The sequence below is a fragment of the Mytilus californianus genome, unplaced genomic scaffold (genome assembly GCF_021869535.1).
Source record: "Mytilus californianus isolate M0D057914Y unplaced genomic scaffold, xbMytCali1.0.p SCAF_5, whole genome shotgun sequence".
NCBI classification, from domain to species: domain Eukaryota; kingdom Metazoa; phylum Mollusca; class Bivalvia; order Mytilida; family Mytilidae; genus Mytilus; species Mytilus californianus.
In genome coordinates, this window is record NW_026262701.1 from 81,177,701 (window position 1) to 81,204,249 (window position 26,549).

At 32.7% G+C, this 26,549-nt stretch overlaps 1 protein-coding gene across 2 annotated transcripts in view; it reads left to right on the top strand.

Annotated features, from left to right (window-relative positions):
- The window catches only part of LOC127703156 (ras-responsive element-binding protein 1-like), a 48,207-nt gene extending 40,126 nt beyond the window's left edge, over positions 1 to 8,081 (top strand). For both annotated transcript variants that reach the window (XM_052207676.1, XM_052207677.1), the window contains 7 exons: positions 474 to 763; positions 1,423 to 1,639; positions 1,922 to 2,095; positions 2,538 to 2,734; positions 3,207 to 3,801; positions 4,189 to 4,454; positions 5,008 to 8,081. In XM_052207676.1, the coding sequence (XP_052063636.1) occupies positions 474 to 763; positions 1,423 to 1,639; positions 1,922 to 2,095; positions 2,538 to 2,734; positions 3,207 to 3,801; positions 4,189 to 4,454; positions 5,008 to 5,202 (1,934 nt within the window). In that variant the 3' untranslated portion in view covers positions 5,203 to 8,081. The remainder of the gene's footprint in view (positions 1 to 473; positions 764 to 1,422; positions 1,640 to 1,921; positions 2,096 to 2,537; positions 2,735 to 3,206; positions 3,802 to 4,188; positions 4,455 to 5,007) is intronic.
- The last annotated feature ends 18,468 nt before the right edge of the window (positions 8,082 to 26,549 follow it).

Consider the following 26,549-nt stretch of genomic DNA (forward strand, 5'->3'; position numbering starts at 1 on the left):
AAAAGTAGTAACTATTTGAATGATTTACTTTGTGTTTGTGAAATTATATTTTTTAGTTCTGTTCATTACAGTCTAGGGGAGATAACTCCTGATTTTTTAATATTATTTTAATTTTATATTTATTTTGTGTGTGTGCATTTTTCAGTTTTATGAGTTTTAGACATATGTCATTTATTTAAAACCCATTTTTTTCTTTGCTACTGTAGTTTCGTCATTGTACAAGATAATGATACTTTATATATAATTCAATTTTGATATAATAAAACTTGGATATTACATGTAAAATTGAAGAAAAAAGTTCTCTGGTATATTTATTTTTAAACTCAATGAGGTTTTTAATATGAAAAATGTATTTATAATTTATTATTCAAAAAAGTTTGATTATAAGCATAACAATTGTAAAACGTAGATATGTGAAAAAAAAATACAATGATGTATTCTGAAATTTATATGCAGGAATATTTTTCTTCTAGGTGACAGTAGTGACTTAGCATCAGTGAATAGAATTTTAGAATCAGCAAACTCCCACCATTTCCAGTCATTTTTGTTACGTGAAAGTGGCAGTATTACTAATGAATTAATGAGAAGCCGTTTGAACCTGTTGAGAAGTGTCAATCCAGATAGGAGCCGAGAGGAAAGAACGTCAGAATCTAGACCTGACAGTAATGAATCACCCGCTAGATCAAGACCAGAGGACCCATCTGATAGCAGAGACAGTCAGGAAATGCCTTTGATGATGGATATTGGTGATCTCCCAAAACAGGTACAAGTCATGTGTATTCTAGATGTTTATTACACTCCATGCTTTTTTAAGCTGGGGTATATAGAGATTGGAGTTTCTATCTGGTCGTCCCTTTCCCACTTTAGTTTCCCGAACCACTGGACAGAATTTTTTGAAATTTTCAAATAATCTTACTCAGATGATGCTCTTTTGCACCTCAAATCTCATTTCATCATTTGAATGATTGTTGTTGTTTACTTTGGCATGACATGGATTTTGTCATATCAGGACACATTTATATTAACTTCTTCCTAAACCCCTTATCAGATTTAAATGAAACTTTCTCTGTTGGTGAAAAAGTTTCATTAAATTCTTCTTCAGTTGGTGCTTCTACCTTTCTTTGAGATAGAATTACTTTTTTCAGTGAAATACTGATTTTAGTTTATGTATTAATTTGCTTGTTTAACATGTATTAAATATTTTTCAAGTTGTTTGTACATTTCATATGCAATTTAACTTGTTTTCTTTTTTGTTGTTGAATATATTTAATATGGTAATAAGTAGACATTTGACATTGAATTGCTTTTTACTGAATTGAAAAAAAATGAATCTTAAATTATATTATTTACTTTTAATAGTAATAGCATTATTATATACCTTAAATAAATGCTTTTATCATTTTCTTTTTTATTATCGTTTAGCTTGAACACTTTGCCAGATTAGAGAAACAAAGAGCCTTACAACATCAGTTCAATATTCCTACTACTGTTGATAAGAAAATGGATGATAAACAGACAAGTGCAATCAAAAAGAAAAGGAATTCTTATGCCGATTCTCCACATAAACTGCAGTGCCCATATTGTACAAGAACATTCCCATGGGTTAGCTCCCTTACAAGACATCTCCTTACACATACTGGTTAGTAAGATTTGGTTATTGTTATTTAATTTGTCTTTTGATAGTTTTTTTTTTTTGTCTTGATAAGAACTTAAATTGGAAATAAAAAAGAGACGCGTAAGATGACATTTGTTTTGAATAACTAATAACTCTGAGATCAAGCATAAATTGAAATTTCTGCTTGTAGACATATTTAAATAATTATATAGATAGCTAACTAAAGGAGTTGACTTTTTACAAAGAAAGAAAAGATCATTTATTTGTATTTTTAAACCATTTGCTAATTTATTCAAATGTTTACAGGTCAGAAACCATTTAAATGTCCAAGATGTCCAGTTACATTCTCGACCAAGTCTAACCGAGAGAGACATCTGATAAGAAAACATGGTGTAAATATGTTGGACCCTCTGTCTCGTCAAACTATGGACCGTCCATACAAATGTCATTTATGTGTATTCAGCTCATTCTCTACACAAGGTAAACACATATACTGTTCAATTGTTTTTACACATTTTTCTTACAATAAGCAGAGTTAACCAAAATTTTTTCTACAAATGACAAAATATAGAAAATCAAATTACAAGAATTCAGAGTTTTTAAGAAAATACAATATCAAACATATGTATGCTAAACCTGTATATATATAAGAATACACAAAGACAACTAAACAGTCAAAATGGTATTCATAAGAAACGTACACTAATTAGTCATTATTTTCCACATCCAAACAATTTGACATCACCTTTGTCTCCAACATATTTAATGAATTACAATAATCTTGGAAGTCTTCATATGATATGGTAAAAAGTTTGTTATATTATTAGTAAGTTATATAAAGATACTTTTATATCTTGTTGCAGTTTAATGTTTTACATATTGTTTGTTAAGGATAAAAATCATTTTCTTCTACTCGTTACAGGCAATCTATTGAAGCATTATAAGGAAAGACATCCAAACAGTTCACTACCTGAAGGCCTAGCTGAATTAGACCGAGTTGTGACGATCGGTATGAGTAAAACAATACCTCCAGAAGAGAGGGGACTAGGACCCAATGGTAGTTTCTACGACAGTAATGATAGTAGCTACTTAGCCGAGGAACAGATGAATAAGTCTTTGGTAAGTAGAAACAAGTGGCAGATATTGGTCAGGAATACTGTAAACCAATTCATTTTTGTGACTTTCACAAGAAGAAAAATGAAGTGAATATGAATAATTGCGAATATGTGAAACTTTAATCTTCTCTTATATGAATACATGAAACACAAGTTAGAAAAAAACGAAACACAAGTCTTGGGGAAATCTGCTGAAAAGGCTTAACCTGAAAAAAAGTATCTGCCAAAATAGGTTGGTTCACAGTATATAATATTACCATCTTTTTCTACAACTGTAAAAATTAGACTGCAGCTACATGTTTCTAAATTTCTAAACTTTTGTTGGATAGAAAAAATCAACATAGGAAATTAAAATTAATATTGTTGAATTTGTCATCATTTTGCTAGCACAGGCTTAGTTTAAGGTAGTCATGTGAATTTCATTAGAATTCAAATGTAATCACTGTGGTAAATTTGTTTTCAATTATCTGTTATAGGATAGAGAGGTACTCGAGGACAGACTGATGTCCAGTGGTAGATCTGAACCGGATGAAGATGACCTAGAGATTGACGAGACTCCTGAAGTTCAACGTACAGAAGATGTCCGACCATTCAGTGGTACTGGCGAGAAACAACTCAACCCAGAACGTGACAACTACAATGTTGACAAGATCACAGAATGCTGGAAATGTTGTGAGAAATTTGTCTCCCGTAAATTATTAGTTCGTCACTTGAAGGAACACAATATTGATCTTCCGTTCAAATGCTACTTATGTGATGCCTCATACTTCAGTAGGAAGGAATGTCTGTTTCATCAGGAGAGAAATCACAATTCTGATTGGTTGATCTTGAAGGACAAAAATAAAGTAGATGAAATTGGGGATTTTTCAAAACACATGGATAAAGTTGTGGAAAATAATCTCAACAAAGTGGATCAGGACGTTGTATTGGAGATTCCAGGACAGAATGCTGATGATCCAAAGATGGAGGTCGTGTCTGCTGATTATATGCAGCGTAAAGTGTACTGTTCTCTTTGTCCTAAGAGATTCTGGTCTCTACAAGACCTGAGGAGACACATGAGATCTCATACAGGTTAGTATATTATAATACAACGGGTAGATAATATTTGTTGTGCATGGTTAGCTGGTGAAAAGCCTTTGGAACTTTTTTTAACAAATCATCACTGTGATTTAAAAAGATAAAAGGTATTAAAATCATGTAAAATATATAAATGTCAGTATTTGTATTGGGCTAAATCTACCATTGTACATACATGTATGATGAAATTTATTGACTTTTTCCCTGTTCAAGCCATACAAGTGTCTTCAAGTTAGTATTTGTGTGTATTTAAGCATGAATTTTCACAAAATTTCATGGTTTTTGCATAAGAAAATTACAATTAATACCGTAGACATTCCTAAAATGTTGCAATTAACAATTTAAATGTAATTTAATTGGAATAATTATACTTAATTGCAGGAGAAAGACCGTTTGAATGTGACATCTGTCAGAAAAGATTTACATTGAAACACAGCATGATGAGACATCGTAAGAAACATGCCGATTCTGGATCTCTCAGTCCAAGCGATGACGAAGCTGAAAACAACAACGAAGAACAGTCGGCACATAAGGCAGCCCATCGCCCAATACTACCTCGCCTACCTATGGCTATTCCTGCCATGAGCATGCCTGTAATGCCTTCCATATCTCTTGGAACCAGTTTAAATGGAGGTGAAAGTGTTGGGGTAATTATTGATATAACTTGAATTTATTTTATTGAAGCTCATTTATAAATTGGCTTGTGTCATAATTGAGGTTGTCAGTTTTAAAATCCTTTAATAAGCCAAACAAAAGTATAAACTTTAGATCTTTCATCCGTGACCTATTTGGTATTGTGATGTTGATTTCAGGTTCATTTACGACCTTAGACTTGTATTCATTTAATACTCATTTTCCTAGATTTTTTTGGTATTGATGAACCACAAAATTAAAGAGCTTGATGAAATACAAATTTCTTATACACTTGTATCCAAGATTATCTCTGAACTACAAAATCAAGTGTCCATAAAAAAAATAACATTGTTTATCAATCAACAAAAGTTGGTTACCACAATAAAACATGAATCTACAGTATGTAAGATATCAATATTATTATTGCAGTAGAAGATTAAATATTTTCTAATGCCTAGAAAAATGGGAAAATATAGAAATGAAAATCCATTAGTTACGTTACAAATATCTAATTAAAAGGGGTATAAGCCTAATTGTTTCTTAAACAATTCTTATTTAACATTTCAGGAATCTCGTGGACATTATACCCTACCACAAGTCATCACCTCCAAATCAACGACACCATCTGCTACGATCTCAACCCCGTCTCTAGGAAAAGATTCCACAGCCGACATGTTACATAACCTACTCGGTGTCGATGTATCATCTATTGACAAGATGTTAGACTCCGTAGATTCTGCTACACAGTTACTTGGCATGTAGATCGGCTGAATATTCCATCACTCACTTAACATAATGTTACCTGATTCAGTTTCTTAAGATACAAGATTTGATATGAGTAGTAGCTAAACTGTCTCTTTTGTGTTTCTATCCTGAGAACTTGATTTGAGTAGCAGCTTCACTGTCTTTTTTGTCTTTCTCTCATTTTTCAAGTGCGATAGAGTGCCTCATATTGACAATTCAAATTAGATTTGTTTACGGAATGAATTCTTGACTGTTAACCTTGTTTAGTAGCTGTACATTGCACAACATCATATCTGTAGGATCAAGAGTGACCTTTGAACTTTTATTTTTAACTTTATATATTTATTCTGTGGATTTATGGTTATGAACTAGAAATTATAATGAGTTATAAATGCTGTAGAAATATGATATGATAGACCGTTGGATGACTTGTCCAAGTAATATTTAGCGGTAGTTAACATCAAAACTATTTTGTATCATTAGAAAATACTTGTAGATGCTTAATTTTAGAGTATGACCATATTTGATTATCTCTATGTGGTCCTGTCTTGGCTTTCCTCAATCACATGATGACTGTTTGTGTTCAAGATATTTTTCTTAAAGTTTATTTATACCATGACTATGTATATATATATATACATATATATTTTTGCTCATGTTTTTACTAGAAATGAGTTTAAATTTCCTTTAAAGTGATTGAAAATGGAATGGACTTATAGCTGGATTTAGTTACAGTGCTTTGAAAGGAAATTATTGTCTTTTTTATTTAGAAGAAACCTGTGATAATCATGTATATAGAATTTTATTGTTTTTATGTTTAATCAGGGAGGACACATCTGTATAAATCATATATTTTGATTATCAACTGATTATTAATGATTTTCTTTGACATTCAAAAAAAGTAAAAAAATAAATGTATTTGATTTTGAAAATCACCATGAATACATGTATTGTGGTATGTTTCTCTACGAAAAATTTCATGCAATTTTGAATGAAAGGAAAAAAATCATTAGTAATGTACAATTGTATATTTTTAGAATATCTATCTAGTATTTTGTAAATAAATTGATTTCTCTATTTATTTTGACCAGATTATGTTATAGCGAGTATTCAAAGGGCAGATTATTCAAATGACTAGTCATATCATTACAAATTTTTTACATATCTGAAAAAAAAAGAAAAGATTTGAGACATTTATCTTCAAGCTAAATATTAAATTATAATGACTCTTTGAGACATATGGAAAAGATTGAAGGCAGCATTGTTTTGAAAAAATGATTGACATTTTCAGAATATGTTAAATTGAAAATATTTGCTTACTTTATTAGTCAGATTCTGCATATATAATTGTAAAACTGTTTTGAGTAAGAGTTATTGCTCTTTGAATAGAAGTTTATAGTAGATGCTTTATAGTGTTTGCTTTGTGGCAATCTTTAAGTAAATGATACTAGTCTTTATGTTCAAGTCGTTAAGTAATAGAAATAGCAACATACCACCTACAGGTGATTGATAAAACAAAACAATATGGAAATAAAAAACATTGGATATTTATTAAAATCATATTAACAATATCTCGATTTCTTAAATGAAAAAATGGAGAACTGTTGTCAGTAGCTATGTTGCTGATGTCGGTATGTTTCTGTTTTTATTAATAAAGGCTTGAATATTTTAATTGTGAAATATCAGTTATTGTTGTATTACTAATTTATTTATTTTTACTTATCAATTTGTACATACTATCAATTTTCTTTTTCTCTTTTTTGAGAAAAAGATAAGAATTTGTGAAATATTATATTTGTTTTTATATTGTATACATTTTTTGAGTTTTAAATGAATTGCTGGCTTCCAACTCAATATTTAACTAGATTGGTATAGTTTTTGATTCAATTTACATTTAGAATTTTGATAATGTAGTTAAAACTATTGCATTCCTTGTTTGATAGAATTTTTGAAAAATTTATTTCACACATTCCATTATTTAAATTTATATAAAACTATATGTTTTATTAGTTTTAACTTAATAGCAAGTAAGTTTAAGTGGAAAAAATCAAGCAATTAAATGTTCAGTTGTTTTTTTTGGGGTTTGTGGATATTGGCTATGGAAAATTGTCACACATGTGTTCTGACAGCACTTTTTGATAGGGGATGGACCATTAACCTAAATGTTGTTTGAAGGATTTTGAGAAATAACATCAAGAAACAAATCAAAATGTCTTGTCGATATCAGTATTCAATTTGTAATTTATATGTATGTAAAGGAACCAATCTGGAATTGGCATTCTGTGGTTTGAATATTGACAATTATTTTTACCTTAGGCTGTTTCATTTGGTACATGTGGACCCAAAGTTTATAATAATGGACTTCACAGTTTTGTGAACAACCAATTTAGGCTATTTAGAAGCAAAAATGAAAGGCTTGCAGCAGCATAAAAGTTTGAAAATAATCTTCAATGATTTCTGTGAATTTTTGGTATATTATGCTTGAAAAACTAAATAGTCGTAAAAATGTTATGTTTTGTAGGATTTTTTGTCTCGCCTTTAAGAATTTAGTCTGTAAAAAATTCTGTTTGTATTGATACGTTTACCCTCAATAGCTTTTCAACGGATACTTCCCCTTTTCTTTTACAAGACTTTAATGAAACAGCTTTCAGCAATTTTTTTTTTATATGTATACATATATTTTGAAATTTACATGATCACAAATAGAAGTCTCAGTTTTCAAGTGCTTAGTAAAAGTGAACTTACAATTCTATATACCTGATGACATTCCTATATGGAAACATTCTGTTGTTTTTAATAGTTGTAGATTTTTGTTTTTTAAATGTTTGTGTGTTCTATCATTTACCAGTATTTTGTTCTGTCTAATGGTGTTGTAATAAACATCTCAAATAAATCAATTTATCTTATTATTCTTATTATGCTCTTCAAAAATTTCCAAAGGTATAAAATAATCACTTTGTCCATCATTCCAGTCTTCCAAGTGTCTGAAAAAAAATTGGTTTCAGTGGCATGAAAGTGATACATATGGAAGATATAGGGAAAGGGGAAGAAGCCTATTTATTTTAGAGTCAATAGGTCAAAGGTTAGTGTTACTGTAAATAGAAACAAACATTATAAAGGTTTTCAGATGGTAGCTTGAGTTTCCCTTGAATGATTGGAATGAAACTTATACAGATGGATGGAATGAGAAGCTTATTGATTCTTTGGTAAACAGGTGAAAGATCAAGGTCCCTGTGCTAAAAATAAAATATAATTGGGAAAATGGTTATACTGAGAGATGACTGTAAAGCAATAAATAATAATTTTATTACTGTTCTTCACTTTGAAATTTATTTAAGCCAATTTGTATGGCATTTATGTAAAATGAAAACAAGACTTGTTTGCAGAACAGAACTGTTGGCACTCCTAACTTCCTTAATCCACCCTCTATATATGATATACAAATGAGGAAATGTGGTATGATTGCCAACTATCCACGAAAGTTCAAATGAAATGGATGTAAGCAATTATAGGCAACGGTACAGACTTAAACAATGAGAAAAACCCATACTGTATAGTTGCCTACTGATATGAAAAATATGAAACAATTCAATTGAAAAAACTAACGGCCTAATTTATAACAAAACAATTTACAAAAAGAAAAAAAAATATGACAGAAATGAACCAACAACAATCACTGAACTACAGGCTCCTGACTTGGACAGGCATATAGAATGTGGTGGGGTTAATGTGATAACTGCTTGGGTATGTAATATGTTAAGAAGCCTTGTATATATGTTATTACTTTTACCCTATTTCCCATAGTAATCACGTTTTTAGATAATGAGTGCAGTATCATGGACCTTATTGACACATGATTGAAGCCTTAGAAACAAAAGCCCTTATAAATACATTTGCTTGGTTTTGAGATTTCAATGTTTTAGTGGGCCTCTGTGGGCAAGTGGTCTAAGTAGTCCAACTTCTATATCACTAGTCAGTCAACACTGAGGTTGTGAGTTTGAATCTCGCACGGGGCAGGTGCACTCGACTCCAATCTTAATTGACTAGGATTGTCAGTTTTCCTACCGAAGGTCGTGGTTCTCTCCGGGCACTCCGACTCCCTCCACCAATAAAAACTGACCGCCACGAAATAGCACAATATTGTTGAAAGTGGCGTTAAACACCAATCAATCAATCAATCATCAATGTTTTAGTAACATCAGTTATGAATTCAAAGAGTCCAGTTTCACAAGATTTACTTTTTTAAAAAACCGTTATGGAGTTGATAGATGATGTTGTGGTTGCCAGTGTCAGGATGCACCAACTACAATTCGTTCCATAATCTTGCAGCATATGAATGTCAAAGACATAGGTGTATAATTATCTTGATTATTTTTGAACTCTTTCTTGTAATCCTACACAGTTTGCCTATCATTGATCATCATTTGGCACATCGCCAGTGTCTACTGATTTGAGGTTTATAAGGCATAGGACAGGTGATAGTTTATGCCCTAGCTACTTGATGAGATGTTGTTTCAGCTTTTCTGGTCCACATACCAGGAGACCTACAGAAAACAATAAAATGTACAATACAGTAGGAGTATGAACATATGTACAGCAAGAAAAGAGTGGACATACTAAACATAATTAGTGCAATACGCACATCACAGCGTCAGTAAATTTACAATGTAAAACAGTTTTGTATTCTTTCTATACAATGCAACTTTCTCTTTTGTCATGGTTAGACAAAGAAAATCCACTGAATTAAAATACTTTGTTGTCAGGCAAGTTGTATAAAGTGTCTTTGCAAATGTAGTCCGTAAGATGGGGCAGCCCGATATTCCGACACCCCAATAGTCCGACACCCCATTGGTACAACACCCCAATAGTCCGACACCACATTGGTCCGACACCCCAATAGTTCGACGCCTCATTAGTCCGACAAGGGAATATTTCTAAAAAAAGTATGTATATTTACATTAGAGAGCCAAAATAAAAGGTTCGTTCAATATTAAGAGGTCAGGAGGACCTTGTCTTTCGTGGGAACAGGCGATGCAAGTTATGAAAATAGGTTGATATATTAGTGCTAAAGTAGCAGAACTTCATCACCAGCGTAATTACAAAGCACAAACTACTTTGTAAAGTGTTGTCTAATTAATAAGATGTCACAGGATACACTTTCTCTCACATACAGGTTTAGCCTATACTTCGTCGATATACTGTAAGCGTTAGCAATTAGTGAGCCAGGACCCCAGGCTAATACAGGTTGAAGGGGACACAGTAAGAAAATAAAGGAACCAATCAAGCGATACTATGTGTGAATATGGCTCGAGTGAATAAGACGAGCACGTTTTTCTAGTATAACTCAAGTCATAAAAAGTAATAAGGGTTAACTAAATTTATAACTTCTAATTTAATTGATTTTTTAGAAAAAGGAGCTTAAATTTAAGGGAATACGATACAGTAGCAGGGGCAGATAATAACATTTTCAAAACTGTTCGTGTTGTTTTCGCGACGTTGTTAATCAGAACGTTGTAATTTCGCGAAGTTTCTAATAAGAACGATTACATTTCGCGACGTCGTTTTAAATGAAGTCACATTTGCGGAAAATCCAGTGACGTCACAAATCCGGTTGCGCGAATTTGAAAAAAAAGTACCTGCCAAGAAAATCGGCCATATCATGAAAATTGTTATATTCATTCATTAATATTGAGGTCAATAGTATTAACTTGAAATGTGAAGAAAAAAAATTAAATCCACATTCATACTCTTGTATATGTTTTATTTCATATAGGAAATGAATAACAGATATGCAAATAATGATACGTCGATGAGACAGAAACCCAACTAAACAAAAAGACCAATAAGTAATTAAATGTAATTTAGATATCAACGTACTGTCTTGATCTATATATAATATCTACACCATTTGGAAAACTGTATGGAGAATTGTGCAAATAAATTTAACAGACTATCAACAAAATGACAAAATAACATGATTAAAGACAACGCCTCATACTGCACCTGACTTTGAATAAGTACATTAAAAAGTTTAACGGCATTTTTAGAATTTAACCCAGTGGAATACATATGTGTATGCAAAAGAACTGTCAGTTTAAAAGACACAGTTATAAGCCCCGTATTATAAACGGAATGACGGACGGACAGACGGACAGGTGTAAAACAATACGCCACCCAACTTTCATTTGCGGGGGTATAAAAATACCCTGAAGACAAATAAACTTAGGCAACTTATCTATTGATACAAAATCATGCAATTTCATGATCTAATACCGACTGCTGTACTTCCTATGAAATGTCAAACTACACCGTAATGGACTTTATTGAGACAATTACGACATGAATTTGCTCGAAACAGCTCTAAATATACACCTTTTTGAACATGTTCAGAGTAGTTCTAAGCTGACCCGAGTTAATTTGGGTATGGTTTTGTGTTCATATAATGCCTATATAGTAGGCCGATAGTTTTCTTGATTGAATTGTTCACATTTTCATGTCGGGGCTTTTTAAAACTGACTAAACAGTGAGGCTTTTTTTTTTGGTGAAGGCCGTGCGGTGACCCTTAATTGCGTTTATCTTCGTAATTTGAAATATGGTTGATAGTTGTCTCATTGGCAATCATACCAACTGTCCTTATTTTTATATTATCCCACTTACTTGATAATTGTTTCATATTTTGTCTTGTTGGGACCTTTTGAATAATTAAAAATATGCCCAAGCTGTGTTGTCTGCATGAGTTGAAGGACTAATGTCGGACTGAGATGCAAATTATTTTTTATGCCAACGCCGTAGCGGAGGGGGCATTAAGTTTTACCCTTGTCCGTCTGAACGTACGTACGTACGTCCCAAAATTGGTTTCCGTTCTCTAACTTTAGTTTGCCTCAACCAAATGTTATGAAACTTATACAACGCTTATTACCACAAAACACAGATCAAGTTTGAATTTTGGTGGCGTCACTTTTACCATTCTAGAGTTATGCCCCTTTACAAATGGAAAAATTGCTGAATTTTTCGTTTCCGTTCTCTAACTTTAGTTTGCCTCAACCAAATGTTATGAAACTTATACACAATGCTTATTACCACAAAACACAGATCAATAGATATAAGAAGATGTGGTATGAGTGCCATTGAGACAACTCTCCATCCAAGTCAAAATTTATAAAAGTAAACCATTATAGGTCACAGTACGGTCTTCAACACGGAGCCTTGGCTCACACCGAACAGTAAGCTATAAAGGGCCCCAAAAATTACTAGTGTAAAACCATTCAAACGGGAAAACCAACGGTCTAATCTATATAAAAAACGAGAAACGAGAAAAACTTATGAACCACATCAACAAACGACAACTACTGAACATCAGATTCCTGACTTAGGACAGGTGCAAACAAATGCAGCGGGTTTAAACGTTTTAATGGTACCAAACCTTCACCCTTTTTCCGAAACAAAAGTGTAACATCACAACATAGAAAGACACACTATAAAATATCAACTGAAATAGCTTAACTCAATCAAAGGACATATTAACACCATTGAACATACACTGAACAAATAAATTTGACCTATGACACAATGTAAATACAAAATAAATAAACTAAGGGAAGAATAATAAAAGTAACATGTTATATCGGTAAGAAATGTTAAACAATTAAAGAAAAACAATATGCTCGAACAAAAATATCAGCTATTTGCACTAACTTTAAACACAGGTAAATGAAAATAATTTTGTTGTTAGGTATACGTGTATATAGTACCAATGGAGAAAGGAAATATTTTTACAAAATAAATAATTTTGATGTTCATAGTACGAAGTGAAAATTTATAGTTATACCAAACACTTATCAAAGCTGGTATATAGACCAGATATAACCCTGAATAACATTAAATAACAAAAAAGCAATACAATTAGTATCAACAGGTCAAATAAACAAGAAAGTACGATTTGAGAGTACTCGCAGTTACTGACAGCTAGTTAAAAGCCAAAACAATTAATAATAAAAAATCATGCATCAGAGACTAAAATCAACTAAAACACATCCCAGGGATTTAGTATTTTAACGTCATGGACAGTCAAAGAAGACATGAGAAGTTTGAATTTTGGTGGGGTCACTTTTACCGTTCTAGAGTTATGCCCCTTAACAAATGGAAAAAATTCTGAAATATTTGTTTCTGTTCTCTAATTTTAGTTTGCCTCAACCAAATGTTATGACACTTATGCACAATGCTTATTATCGCAAAACTCAGATCAAGTACAAATTTGGGTAGCGTCACTTTTACAGTTCTTGAGTTATATCCCTTTATAACGTTATATGCAAGCGGGGGCATCATCTGTGTCCCATGGACACATTCCCCATTTATTTTTATTGTTATTATTATATTTTGATTATGAAATATTTATTTTTATCAAATTTATCTTTTTATGTTTCCGAACATTTCTTTTCTAAAAGTAATTTACTAGAATACTTTTTGTATCCAGCATGTCCAAGATTCGTAACAATTCATAAAGGTTTGGCAAATATTTTATGCTATTTTACGAGTAACCAGCTTTAAAAATTTTAATGAATAATATCATTGCTTTCGAAAAAAAAACTTGGCTATACCACTGAACTTGACAGCGTAATCATGAACGGCGGGAATGATTTTACGACGTTATTGCGATTAAAACTTATTTCAACGTAGTTTAGCGCCCTATTGGCAAACGTCCCGTTTGCAATTAAAAATCAAAGTTTATTGCTTTTATTGAAAAAACAAGCACATGGACCCCCAGTTTTTTCTTTTGCAATCAATCAAGTAATATTTAAAGAACACCCCGCCAAAATTTTAAGAAAAAATCAACGATCGATTTTTTTCTGCACTTCTGAATAGACGCAAAAATATTGTCAATTTCTTTATTTCACTAATAGTAAAGTAAATTCAGAAAACAACAATTTTGTTTAACCTTAAACTTGTTACAGCATGGTCATGCCATGGATCAAGGGAACATTTTACAAAAAACCCGGTTAAGTTATGACTGTTCGTTCAAAAGTATTGTAACTTTCTTTAAAAGTCCTTTTTTATGAAATTTCAGGGTTTTCCCTTCAAATATGCAAATTTCAAACCAAATTATCTCAAAAAGTAAGTCATGAAGGTATATTTTTCTTTGCATATTTCAAAAGTACACATCGAAATTGACCTTCTACCAAAATTTCAAGAAAAAATCAACGAGGGATCTCTACTGTATCGTATGCCCTTAACAGTAACGCCATTATTAGAAGAAGAACGCCGATTTAGTTTGTCAAATGGGCACCAATATTTAAAAAAAAGGAAAGGGAATTAGGACAGAACATTTGTCTTAACGTATTTGGCGTAATTTTGCTCTTTTTCAAACAGTTGGTAAACTGGTTCAATGATTATCTCCCTTCCAAGTAAAACCCTTCTGTGCATGTTTGGCGCGTTTCCCGTTAGGAATCAACTGATTTTATGAGTTTACAAAATATGTTTTAGTAAATAGTAATAGTTATAGGGTGAAATAACAATACAATAGAGTTATCATATAAATGATATCATAATTTTCCTCGACATGATAAACAATGAGATTATAAGGTTACTGGAGTTTTGTATAAAACCAGTATGTTTCTTTGCTATGAAAAATACTAACGGACCAACCACTATGTTATATTTAATAGCTGCATATGTCACAGGAACATGCCATTACTCCTTATATGTATGAAGTTAAAGAAAGAACCAATATCGATTGATTGTTGTTTGCTTTACGTCCAGTGGCGAATATTTCATGCATGTTCAGGATATAAAAGGTAAGTTCTGTAATAGGGATCGCCCGTAATGAAGGGCGAGGAAATTTGGAATGCTACTGGAAAATGAGGGTATACTAGATAGGGAAAGAATAAGTTTTTCCACCGGTCACATATGGACTCTTCAAAAAATTTGTGTAATGGTTCTTAAAAGTGCAAAGAGAATCTCTTTTCTCAAGGCATTGAATTTTACATCCTCATTCTGATTGGACGTGGCTTCGAACTCAAACATCCCGCACAGCAAAACGGACGCCCCACTTCGGCAAGGGTTATACTGTCGGTCGGAAGAAGGCCAAGAGATGTACTTATTTCTATATCCCAGTCACCCTTGAGGTCAGAAAAAAACTTATTGGAAAATCAAATGATATCAAGCAAAGGTTAATGATTATTTTAGAATTAATGTTAATTCATTTGAACGTTAATTGGACATGCACAAAGCGAATAATTAATGAAATTTCAGACCCGGACAGGCTTTCTTGATAGCAATATTAATAATTTTACAGAATAGCACGGACAGCCTTACTTGCCAAAACATTTATGATTTTACACAAAGTGACTATCTGTTTAGGGTTTCTCTGGTTACCTTGTCCTTTTTATTTGGATTTTCGAACAGAATTATTTTCACAAATCGTGTTTGCTTATGCTATTCAACCGATTAAAATGTTAACCGTCAATTGTCTAGCTGGAAAGAACACCGATAAAGTATTAATTTGTTTTTAAGAGTTTGATTTTTAATGAATATGCAATACAAAGTCTAATTAAATTATTAATCCTAGCCATTCTAACACGATTGATAATTTTTGTTTACTTAACGTCCAGTTGTCCAGCTGTAAATGTATAGCAAGTATTCACTGCAAATGCCATCCTTTAGATTAACTTTAACAACATAAATAAAGTATTCAATAACAAAAATTAGCGATTGTACAATTTTACTATTGATTTTTGTCGAGCCTTCGACTTTTGTCGAAAAAGCGAGACATAGCGATCCTACATTCCGTCGGCGTCGTCGTCGTCGTCGTAGTCGTCGGCGGCGTCCACAAATATTCACTCTGTGGTTAAAGTTTTTTAAATTTTAATAACTTTCTTAAACTATCCTGGATTTCTACCAAACTTGGACAGAAGCTTGTTTATGATCATAAGATAGTATCCAGAATTAAATTTTGTAAAAAAAAAAATCCAGTTTTTCCGTATTTTACTTATAAATGGACTTAGTTTTTCTGCCAGGAAACATTACATTCACTCTGTTGTTAAAGTTTTTTAAATTTTAATAACTTTCTTAAACTATCATGGATTTCTACCAAACTTGGACAGAAGCTTGTTTATGATCATAAGATAGTATCCAGAATTAAATTTTGTAAAAAAAAAAATCCTGTTTTTCCGAATTTTACTTATAAATGGACTTAGTTTTTCTGCCAGTTAACATGACATTCACTCTGTGGTTAAAGTTTTTTAAATTTTAATAACTTTCTTAAACTATCCTGGATTTCTACCAAACTTGGACAGAAGCTTGTTTATGATCATAAGATAGTATCCAGAAGTAAATTTGTAAAAAACAAAATTCCATTTTTTCCGTATTTAACTTATAAATGGACTTAGTTTTTCTGCCAGTTAACATGACATTCACTCTGTGGTTAAAGTTTTTTAAATTTTAATAACTTTCTTAAACTATCCTGGATTTCTACCAAACTTGGACAGAAGCTTGTTTATGATCATAAGATAGTATCCAGAAGTAAATTTGTAAAAAACAAAATTCCATTTTTTCCGTATTTAACTTATAAATGGACTTAGCTTTTCTGCCAGTTAACATTACATTCACTCTGTGGTTAAAGTTTTTAAAATTTTCATAACTTTCTTAAACTATCCTGGATTTGTACCAAACTTGGTTAGAAGCTTGTTTATGATCAAAAACTAGTATCTTGAAGGAAATTTTTAAAAATTTTGTACCTGTTTATCAGTATTTTACTTATAAATGGACTTAGTTTTTCTTCCAGTTAACATTACATACAGTCTGCAGTTAAAGATTTAAAACATTTATTAGATTCATAAACTATCCTGGATTTTTACCAAATTGGGACAGAAGCTTCTTACAATCAAAAGATTGTATCGAAAGTAATATTGTTATTATTTTTTTTCCTCATTTTTGTTGAGCCTGCGATTAACAGCAAAAGTAGGCGAGACACTGGGTTCCGCGGAACCCTTACGAATTTTTTTACTTTCATATTTTGTTTTTGATTTTGAAATTCAAGTTCAGTATACATGAATGGAAACCAACATGCTTGGATAAAATAAGTTTGTTTTTTTTCATTGTAAATGAAATCTTTTCAGTTTTTGCCGTTTCGGAGAGTATATTCCAGTCTGGACATTTCCTTTACGACGAGAGACTGTTCTTCAAATTATCTTCACCGAAAGGGGATAGGGGTATATAAATATGTTTACTTTTGGTCTTTTTCCGACCGGCTGTAAAACAACTGCTAAAGTCGGCGACCGTTTGACTGTGCAGGATGTATAAATACGCAGCCACGTCCTGTTAGAATAAGGAAATTACATATGAAGCCTCGTGTAGAGAAAGTGTCACGCATTCCGCACATTAAGATCCCTTACAACAAATCTTTGAGGGGTTTGTATGTGACATGTTACAAGGCTACATTTCTTTTCCTCTCCAATATACCCTCATTTTCCAGCGGCAGTCCAAATTTCAGGCCCTTCATGTCGGTACAAGACCTACCTATAGTATTAATTGTTAATATGTATTCGTCGTGAACACACATGAAATATTTGCCACTGAACGTAAAGCAAACAGCAATCAATCAATCAAATTCTCTTTTTAATGGAGTGTTTTTTTATGAAATAGCTAGGTCACACTTTGTATTAGTAAAGCAAACATTGTCTTTCTTGCATACAGATGGTGTAGACACTAGTTAAAAAAAAACACGTCTATTAGATTTTCTATTACGACATGTGACAGACTATTGTGGTGTCGGACTAATGGGGTGTCGGACTATTGGGGTGTCGGACCAATGGGGTGTCGGAATAGCGGGGCGACCCCGATGGGGCCAACGTACTTTGCAGGACAAAAATGCACCATGTCTTATATCTAATTCATATATGACGTCATATGCCTGGCCGGGCTACCTGGTTACACGAAGTGACCCGTCGGTAGATAAAAAATAGCCGGAACTACAAGTTATGTTATTAAAACGGAGATAAAATAAATAAAGAAAAAATGAACCATACCCCTGAAATATGAAACAAGCATAAACAATCTTAACTTAAAAAGATCACAAAACACTGTACAATTATATAGCCTTTTGATGAAGTCTTAACGTGTTTTTATCGATCCAATCAAATATATTGACCGAGGATGCAGTCCGAAATCAAAATACTTTTTATGAGTCTATAAAACATATACTGACAGGTATGAAAAGGATATACAATGAAAATTACACTTAATAAATTGTTTGCGTACGAAGCGCTATTCTCGATTGACTCTCATCAGGATCGTTCAAACCCAATCATTTGAACGCCATGAATATATAAAGACGTAGAAACGTTAGGAGCTTTCAAATCACAAGGAACGCAAAAAGAATAGCCAAATTCACATAAGGTTAACTTTGCTTGAGGGAACAACCTTTGTTTCCTAGTATTTAAGGGCATACGATACAGTAGCAGGGGCAGATAATAACGTTTTCAAAACTTTTCGTGTTGTTTTCGCGATGTTGGTAATCGGAACGTTGTAATTTCGCGATGTTTCTAATAAGAACGATTACATTTGGCGACGTCGCTTCAGATGTATTCACATTTGCGGAAAATCCACTGACGTCATAATCCCGATTGCGCGAATTTGAAAAAAGTACCTGCAATGAAAATCGGCCAAATCACGACAATTGTTATATTTATTCATTAATAAGGAAGTCAACAATATTAACTTCGAATGGGAAAAAAAATCAAATCCACATTCTTATTTTTGTATGTCTATTGTTTCATATAGGAAAAGAATACGAGATATGTAAAACATAAGATGTCGATGAGGGAGAAACCCAACTACACAAATAAAAACAATAAGTGATGTATATAGTAACTTTACCATTTGGCAAACTCTAAATCGTAATTAGAATTGTACGTATAAACAGAGACTATCAACAAAATGACATAAAACGTAATAAATAATGACAGCGCATCATACTGATCCTGACTTTGGAAAGGTACATTAAAGAGTTTAACGGCATTTTTTAGAATTTAACCCAGTTGAATATATATGTGTATGGAGAAACTGTCAGTTAAAATGACACAGTTATAAGCCCCGTATTATAGACCAAAAACAAAAACGCACCCGTTGATGTGCTAAGCATATCCCCATATGTCATATTGAGAAAGTAAAATTGGCACACAGGAATTAGGTATTTGACAGACCAGAGTTGCAAGTCATTGATGTTAAGTTACTGACTAAATACGAAGTGTTTTTGTAATGTAATTTCTCAAATAAGAAACAAAATATTTGTTAGACCGGACAAACAATGTGGTTGCACTCACTCCTAGATTGAAGGTATAATACAGACAAGTAATTCAATGATTATATGTACCGTAATAAAAAAATACCCCGAAGACAAGCTTAGGTAACTTATCTATTGATACAGAATCATTAAATTTCATGTTCTAATATCGACTGCTGTACTTCCTATGAAATGTTATACTACACTGAAATCAGGTCAAGGACTAAGCTAAGCTAACCCGATTTAATGTGGGTATGATTTTGTGTTCATGTAATGCCTATAGAGTAGGTCGTTAGTTTTCTTGTTTGATTATTTCACATTTTCATGTCGGGGCTTTTTAAAGCTGACTATACGGTGTGGCTTTTTCTTTTTCTTTTTTTTTTGGGTTGAAGGCTGTAGGGTGACCTTTAATAGCGTTTATCTTCGTCATTTGAACTATGGTTGATAGTTGTCTCTTTTGCAATCATACCAAATGCCCTTATTTTTTATATCATCCCCCTTACTTTATAATTGTTGCACATTTTGTCATGCCGGGGCTTTTGAATAATATAAACTATGCTAAAGCTTTGTTGTCTACATGAATTGTATGACTAATGTCGGATAGAGATGCAAATTAATTTTTTTATTAGATGTATCTGTTTTGTTTCCGAACCTTTCTTTTCTAAAAGTAATTTACTAGAATACTTTTTCTATCCAAGTTTCGTAACAATTCATTAAGGTTTGGCAAATATTCTATGCTATTTTACGAGTAACCAGCTTTATTAATTTTCATGATTAATATCATTGCTTTCAAAAAAAAAAACTTGGCTCTACCACTGAAATTGACAACGTAGTAGTTAGTGAACGGCGGGAAAGATTTCACGACGTTGTTGCGAATAAAACTTATTTCAACGTAGTTTGGCGCCTTATTGACAAAGGTCCCGTTTGCCATTAAAAACTAAGGTTTATTGCTTTTATTGAAAAAACAAGCACATGGACCCCCAGTTTTTTCGTTTGCAATCTATCAAGTTCTGTTTCAAGAACGCTCCGCCAAAATTTTAAGAAAAAATCAACGATAGAATTTTTTCTGCACTTCTGTGTAGACGCAAAAATATTTTCAACTTCTTTATATCAGTTGTATTAAAAGAATTCATGATATAATTATTCATTTCAACCGTTATCTTGTTACAGTATGCTGATGCCATGGATCAAGGGAACATTTTACAAAAAACCCGGTTAAATTATGACTGCTCGTTCAAAAGTATTGGTACTTTCCTTAAAAGTCCTTATTTATGAAATTTCAGGGTTTTTCCTTCAAATATGCAAATTTCAAACCAAATTATCTCAAAAAGTAAGTCATGAAGGTATATTTTTCTTTGCATATTTCAAAAGTACACATCGAAATTGACCTTCTACCAAAATTTAAAGAAAAAATCAACGAGGGATCTCTACTGTATCGTATGCCCTTAAAAAGAAATATCAATGGGAAATTTTAGAAAAAAAATAATTAAATTACATGCCAGTACTGAGCAGATGATAACCTCGAGGACTACCTTTCCACTAGCACTGAGTAGCATCAACTAAGTGCTAGTAAATGCAAATAACACTGAACAAATTTCGTGAGTCTGAAGCGCTTTTCTAAATTGACTTTCATCAGGAACTATCAAACCCCCAAAATGAAAGCTACGGATCCATAAATACGTAGAAACTATCGGATCTATTTGACTAAAGAGAATAGCCAAATTAATTTAAAATTAAACTTTGACTGAAGGAGTTGGAACCTTATTTTCCTAGTAAATACTTAATCTATAGACGGGGAATTTTGGATTAATATGTTATAAATCATGTCAGTACTGGCTACTGAGCAGATGATACTTTCTGGGATTAACAGTCCACCAGCAGTAGTATCGATCCAGTACAAGTAAATGAAAATGAACTCAATAAATTCTAGACTGGTTCTCTGTCCTCAATCTGTTTGGCTCTATATGTTGCAAGGGAGAGGACCAGCCTAAATAAATTCGTGCGTCCGAAGGTCTTCTCAGGATTGGACCTTGTCAGGAACGATCAAACCCAAACATTTGATAGCCAAAGTAACTAACAAAAAAAGTACTTACTGACAAGTTGATAAGTAGAGACTCAGTCTTGTTAGTATGTTTTATTATAGCATCATATTTAAAAGTTGTGACGTACCTTTAAGTAATGATCAATCGACATATACTTTGTTTTAGTCCCTTTCTATTCCCTTTGCCTGATTGGTTGAAAAATTGCTGTTATGATTTGATAATATATGAGGGGGTGGACAGGGGGTACCCTTCTCCCACCTCCCGCCCTATCTCTCACCTCCCACTTTTAGAATCTTTTTTTCTCTCCCAACTATTTTTTTGTCTCCAACCTCCCGCCCCCACCTCCCACCTCCATACCTCGTTCAAAAGCTGTCCACCCCCTCATATATTATGTAATGTAGTTTTATCAGCAATAAAGTAGAAACAATACACATCATATTTTTTAATTCTTCCATGGATACAAAGATTTGGTTTAGAAGTTTGGTTGTACCTGTAGAAAACTTACTTCAAAGGGAATAGCACATCCTAATTAAAACGGCGATGTTGTTTACGATCCGGGTAAACTTATCAATCCTTAAATAAACTTATTCGAAAAGGTTACCAATTCAAAATTGTAATTAGGTCTTTGAATATTGTTTTTATTGGTAAAACTGTTGATATTTTTAACAGTTAATTAAAACCATACGTAAATTGTTTTGTTATAAATAAGTTCGTTAGTTTTCTCAATTGAATTGTTTCATATCTGGGCCTTTTATAGCCGACTATACGGTATGGTTTTTTTTTCTCAATGTTGAAGGCCGTACGGTTGCCTTTAATTGCTTACATCCACTTCATTTGAACTACTTAAGTTGCCAGCTGAGAATACATATCACGTTTGAGTTTCCTCCCTTTGTACGCAATGAATAATGACTACACAACGAAATGTTGTTTTAACCAAAGAAGTATCACCTTCTGGTATTACAATAAATTTCAATCGAAAAGGGAATAAGTAATTAATAAATATACATTTGTTGATAATTTTTTAATGAAAAAAGGAATCATACAAATTAAAGACACTCTTGATGTAATTTATTATTACCATTTTTGTGCAAAATACGAGATTCAAATGGAACCCATCATCCACGTAGTGAAACATCCATATACATGTACTTCATGTGAGCCGTTATTTCAATATACCTCCGGCTAGTGCTTCGGTAGTGGAATTTTTAGGTAATGCACACAGGAAAAGAAAGGACGCAAAATCACTACGCGTACAAAAAAAAAACCCCAAAAAGAACAGAGCTTACATTGCTGTTTTTAATCTCAAACTGACAGTGATGCCTTCAACATTGAGCAAAAACTGTCACATCACTGCAAGCTCAAGATGGCCCCTAGCACCACTTTTAGTGAATTTGTTTGCCAGATGTTGATCACTCTACATATGTGGATTGAGGAACACAGCTGTGTAATATCAACAAATCATAAATTGTATTTGGCAAAGAAATATAACACACTGTCGTGAATAGCTCGCCAGTCTCACTGTGAAAAACAGAAACAACGCAAACTTTTCGAATTTGATTTGGTCTTCTTGCTGTTTTAATTCGAGCGCCACTGACGAGTCTTACGTAAACTAAACGCGCATATGGCCTACCAAATTATGAACCTGGCATATTTGATAAGATATTACACCCTTTTTATGTGACGATATATACTAAATTTTCAATAATGCAGATGTAACTGTTTCAGTAAAAACATCGCCAGGGCCCATGATTTCAGTAGCTTCATTGTGAAAAGACTGTATTGCACCTGCACACCTCAATCATTATCATTTTTTTCCCTGCGATATTTTGGAACAAGACTACGTTTGAATAACTGTTGTTTATACTCTACCCGTATTAAATTCTGTTGTAGAATGTGCATGGAAAAAATGAGTCAATTCGGTATCTTCATAAACAATAGATCTGAAGTTTTGGATGAGAAAATCTTGCAAATTGCAACATAGTGTTGGTGATATGTCAATACACAGTAACAAGAGGGACGCGACTGTTATCACTATGAGATTTGTGTCTGAGAGTGATCAGTGTAACTAATAGAAAAAGTACTTACTCACAGGGTGATAAGTAGATATAAAATTGTTTTAGCATTTAAGTTCCACTTCTTAACTTGTTGATTCCGCATTAACATGATGAATGTGACTTGTGTGAGGGTTTGGAATTGAACCTTTGAACTCTGAAAACATCTCTAGATAAACCACAGACAAACAGTCAAAACCAGAGCATATTCAAGCATCCATAGCTACTCCACCTGTCTGAGATTATTATTTATTACTGAACTGGAAAGGTATGAGGCGAAGAACCAGTTTAATAAATTTAAAGTAATACCAGTGCCATAATATTGCTTGGATCTATTCTTCATAAAGCCTAACAGCCAATTTGAAATATTCCTTTAGGATTGCTTGTACTGAGAGTCTAGTGAAAGCATAGTCAACAGTGAAGATGCGTCTAATGTTTCCATCCACAGCCAAATTGCAAAACATATTGATGCATGATTGGTAGGCTTAACATTAATTTGCAGATATTCAATTACCTGCACCAATTAGCGCATAGAACAGGCAAGTTCATGATTAGGAGATTACCAAATGCTTACTTTTACCTGGATTCCAGGTCTCGACATGTTACTGTTATATCGCCACAGAAAAGACAGTTCACAATAGGAAAATTGAAGTAATCCTATATGCCGTAAAGTATCGTCCTCAACCAACACTCTTGTCCATTTATAGTTTTAGTTTAATGTATGATGTAGACCTTTTTGTAAATGCAGTATATTTCATTTTAAGTTCAATTGGATAGCTTCAATCAAATATAATCACAAAACCACCATTTTTATTATTTAACAAAATGATATTAACAGGACGTGTGGTTAACAATTTAAAAAAGAAACCCGTTCTTTGATTAGGTTCCTAGTAAGTTTTTTATTTGGTAGAGTGATATTGGTTCCAACTTAGAACAAAATAGCTGTATCCAAGTAACCACTGTTTTTACAACAACTTTGAACTTTTAGGTTAAGAATAAGGAACATTTTGTAAAGCGTAGAGAAATCAAAAATATTAATAATATTGCATGCTAAAAGGAGCATAACTGTTTTAGCTATTAACATCCTATCCATATACTACATGAAGCCTGTAGATTCACAATTTCTTTACAATCGAAATCTATTTCTGTTCTAAACGTAATTTCTTTTTTTTTATTGGTTAGCTTTGTAAATTTTATATGAAGAATTTGATGGTTATATTACTGCTTTGAAATTATCAAAACAAAATTTTAATATAACATATCCATGAAAACTACTTATTTATACACAAAATAACCATTTTAATAAAAACTAAGTCCGTAAACTTGGACTTTTTATACGATTTGCAAATTATATGAATTTGACGAGAATCGATAGATATATGGTCGTCAAGATACACTTTTCATTTATTTAAAAAGAAATCATTACAATTTAAACGCTTTCTGTGTAAAAAATATATTGATTTCAGTGCATGCAGCACGTGTTTCTTGAAGAACGATTATAATTTGAGTGTTACTATAACCCAGTGAACTTGTAAATAAGAATACTACCGGTATGTATAGATTATCGTTGGTCATCTCAATGAGATATATTTTCTCGCTTGGGCCGGTACGGCGAATGTGAGAAAAGCAATCGAGTTGAGATGACCAATGATAATCTGTTTATCGCTATTTTGCCTATGTGGACGTTGATGTTTTCATTGACAACGGCACGTGCGCCCTTAGTTTCTCGCGATATTTTTTCATATCACTCTACTGTGCTGAGAATTATAGAATAACTAATCGAAGAAATTAAATAGAGAAAAATATTCAACGAGTGACCGAACAACACATTAATTCACGAATGCGCGTAGCGCATGAGTTAATTATCAGTGTTGTTCGGTCACGAGTTGAATATTTTTCGATATTTGAATTCTTTGATTAGTTATTCTTTTTATTACATTGGCAAATGGCTTTTTTTAATGAAATTAATGTAGAAAATGTAAGGAACTATATCTTTTTTCTACGCATTCACAATTTGTTTTGATCCGACGTTATCGACGTCTTGACAACGCCTATTGTTGTATGACGTCAGAGAGTGAAATAACCACGTTTATTTCACATGTGAAATTATCGGTTTTTATTTGACTGGGAAATCAATGTAATTCAATGCTACCAATGTAATAATGGAAATTATCAGTCAGTAAGATCAAAGGAAAATTTCGTAAAATAGCGATAATAGATTATCTGCTTGATATCTTGATCTGTTCCTCGATATTGACATTGATGGACGACTCCAATCTAGAATATATGACAAACGTGATGATTTCAACTTTCCAAATGTCCCAGCAGTAACATACCATCTGCTCCATCGTATGGCCTTTACATATCTCAATTGAAACGCCACATTCGTAAATGTTCACTCTATGAGAGGTTCATTAGTACGGGAATACTCCTAATATAAAAAGTGCCCCAACAGAATAATGAATGAAATCGACGCTACATAAGTTGTACGGTCACCATCACGAACTGGTTGGCCGATACGATTTGTCTGTGTCTAAACTCACTAGCAACATGTTTTCGTAGTCTTTGATCTCCAGGGCCCGTATGCATAAAGCTACTTAAGGTAAGATTTGTTCCGAACGGACGGATTTTTCTACATGTTCTACGATAAATTAGTATTACGATTGGATATCTTAACTTAAGTAGCTTTATGCATACGGGCCCTGATACCAGAATAGTCGTCTGATCTGTAATTGTACCGATTGTGTCCTATTCCCGATGGTGACATTTGACTATGTGTGGATTAGCATGGCGGGTGATGCATGCATACCAGGAGACGCTTACCCTCTGACAGCAAAATTATCTCACTTTTTGTGTGCTACCTTGAATTGTCTTCTTAATCAATTATTAAGATTTGAAAATCGGTTAACTACAGTTGCCTCTATTTACACTCGATATATAAAGTTTAAACAAAACAAAAATATGAATCGTTGGCACAAATTTCTTGTTTAAGGT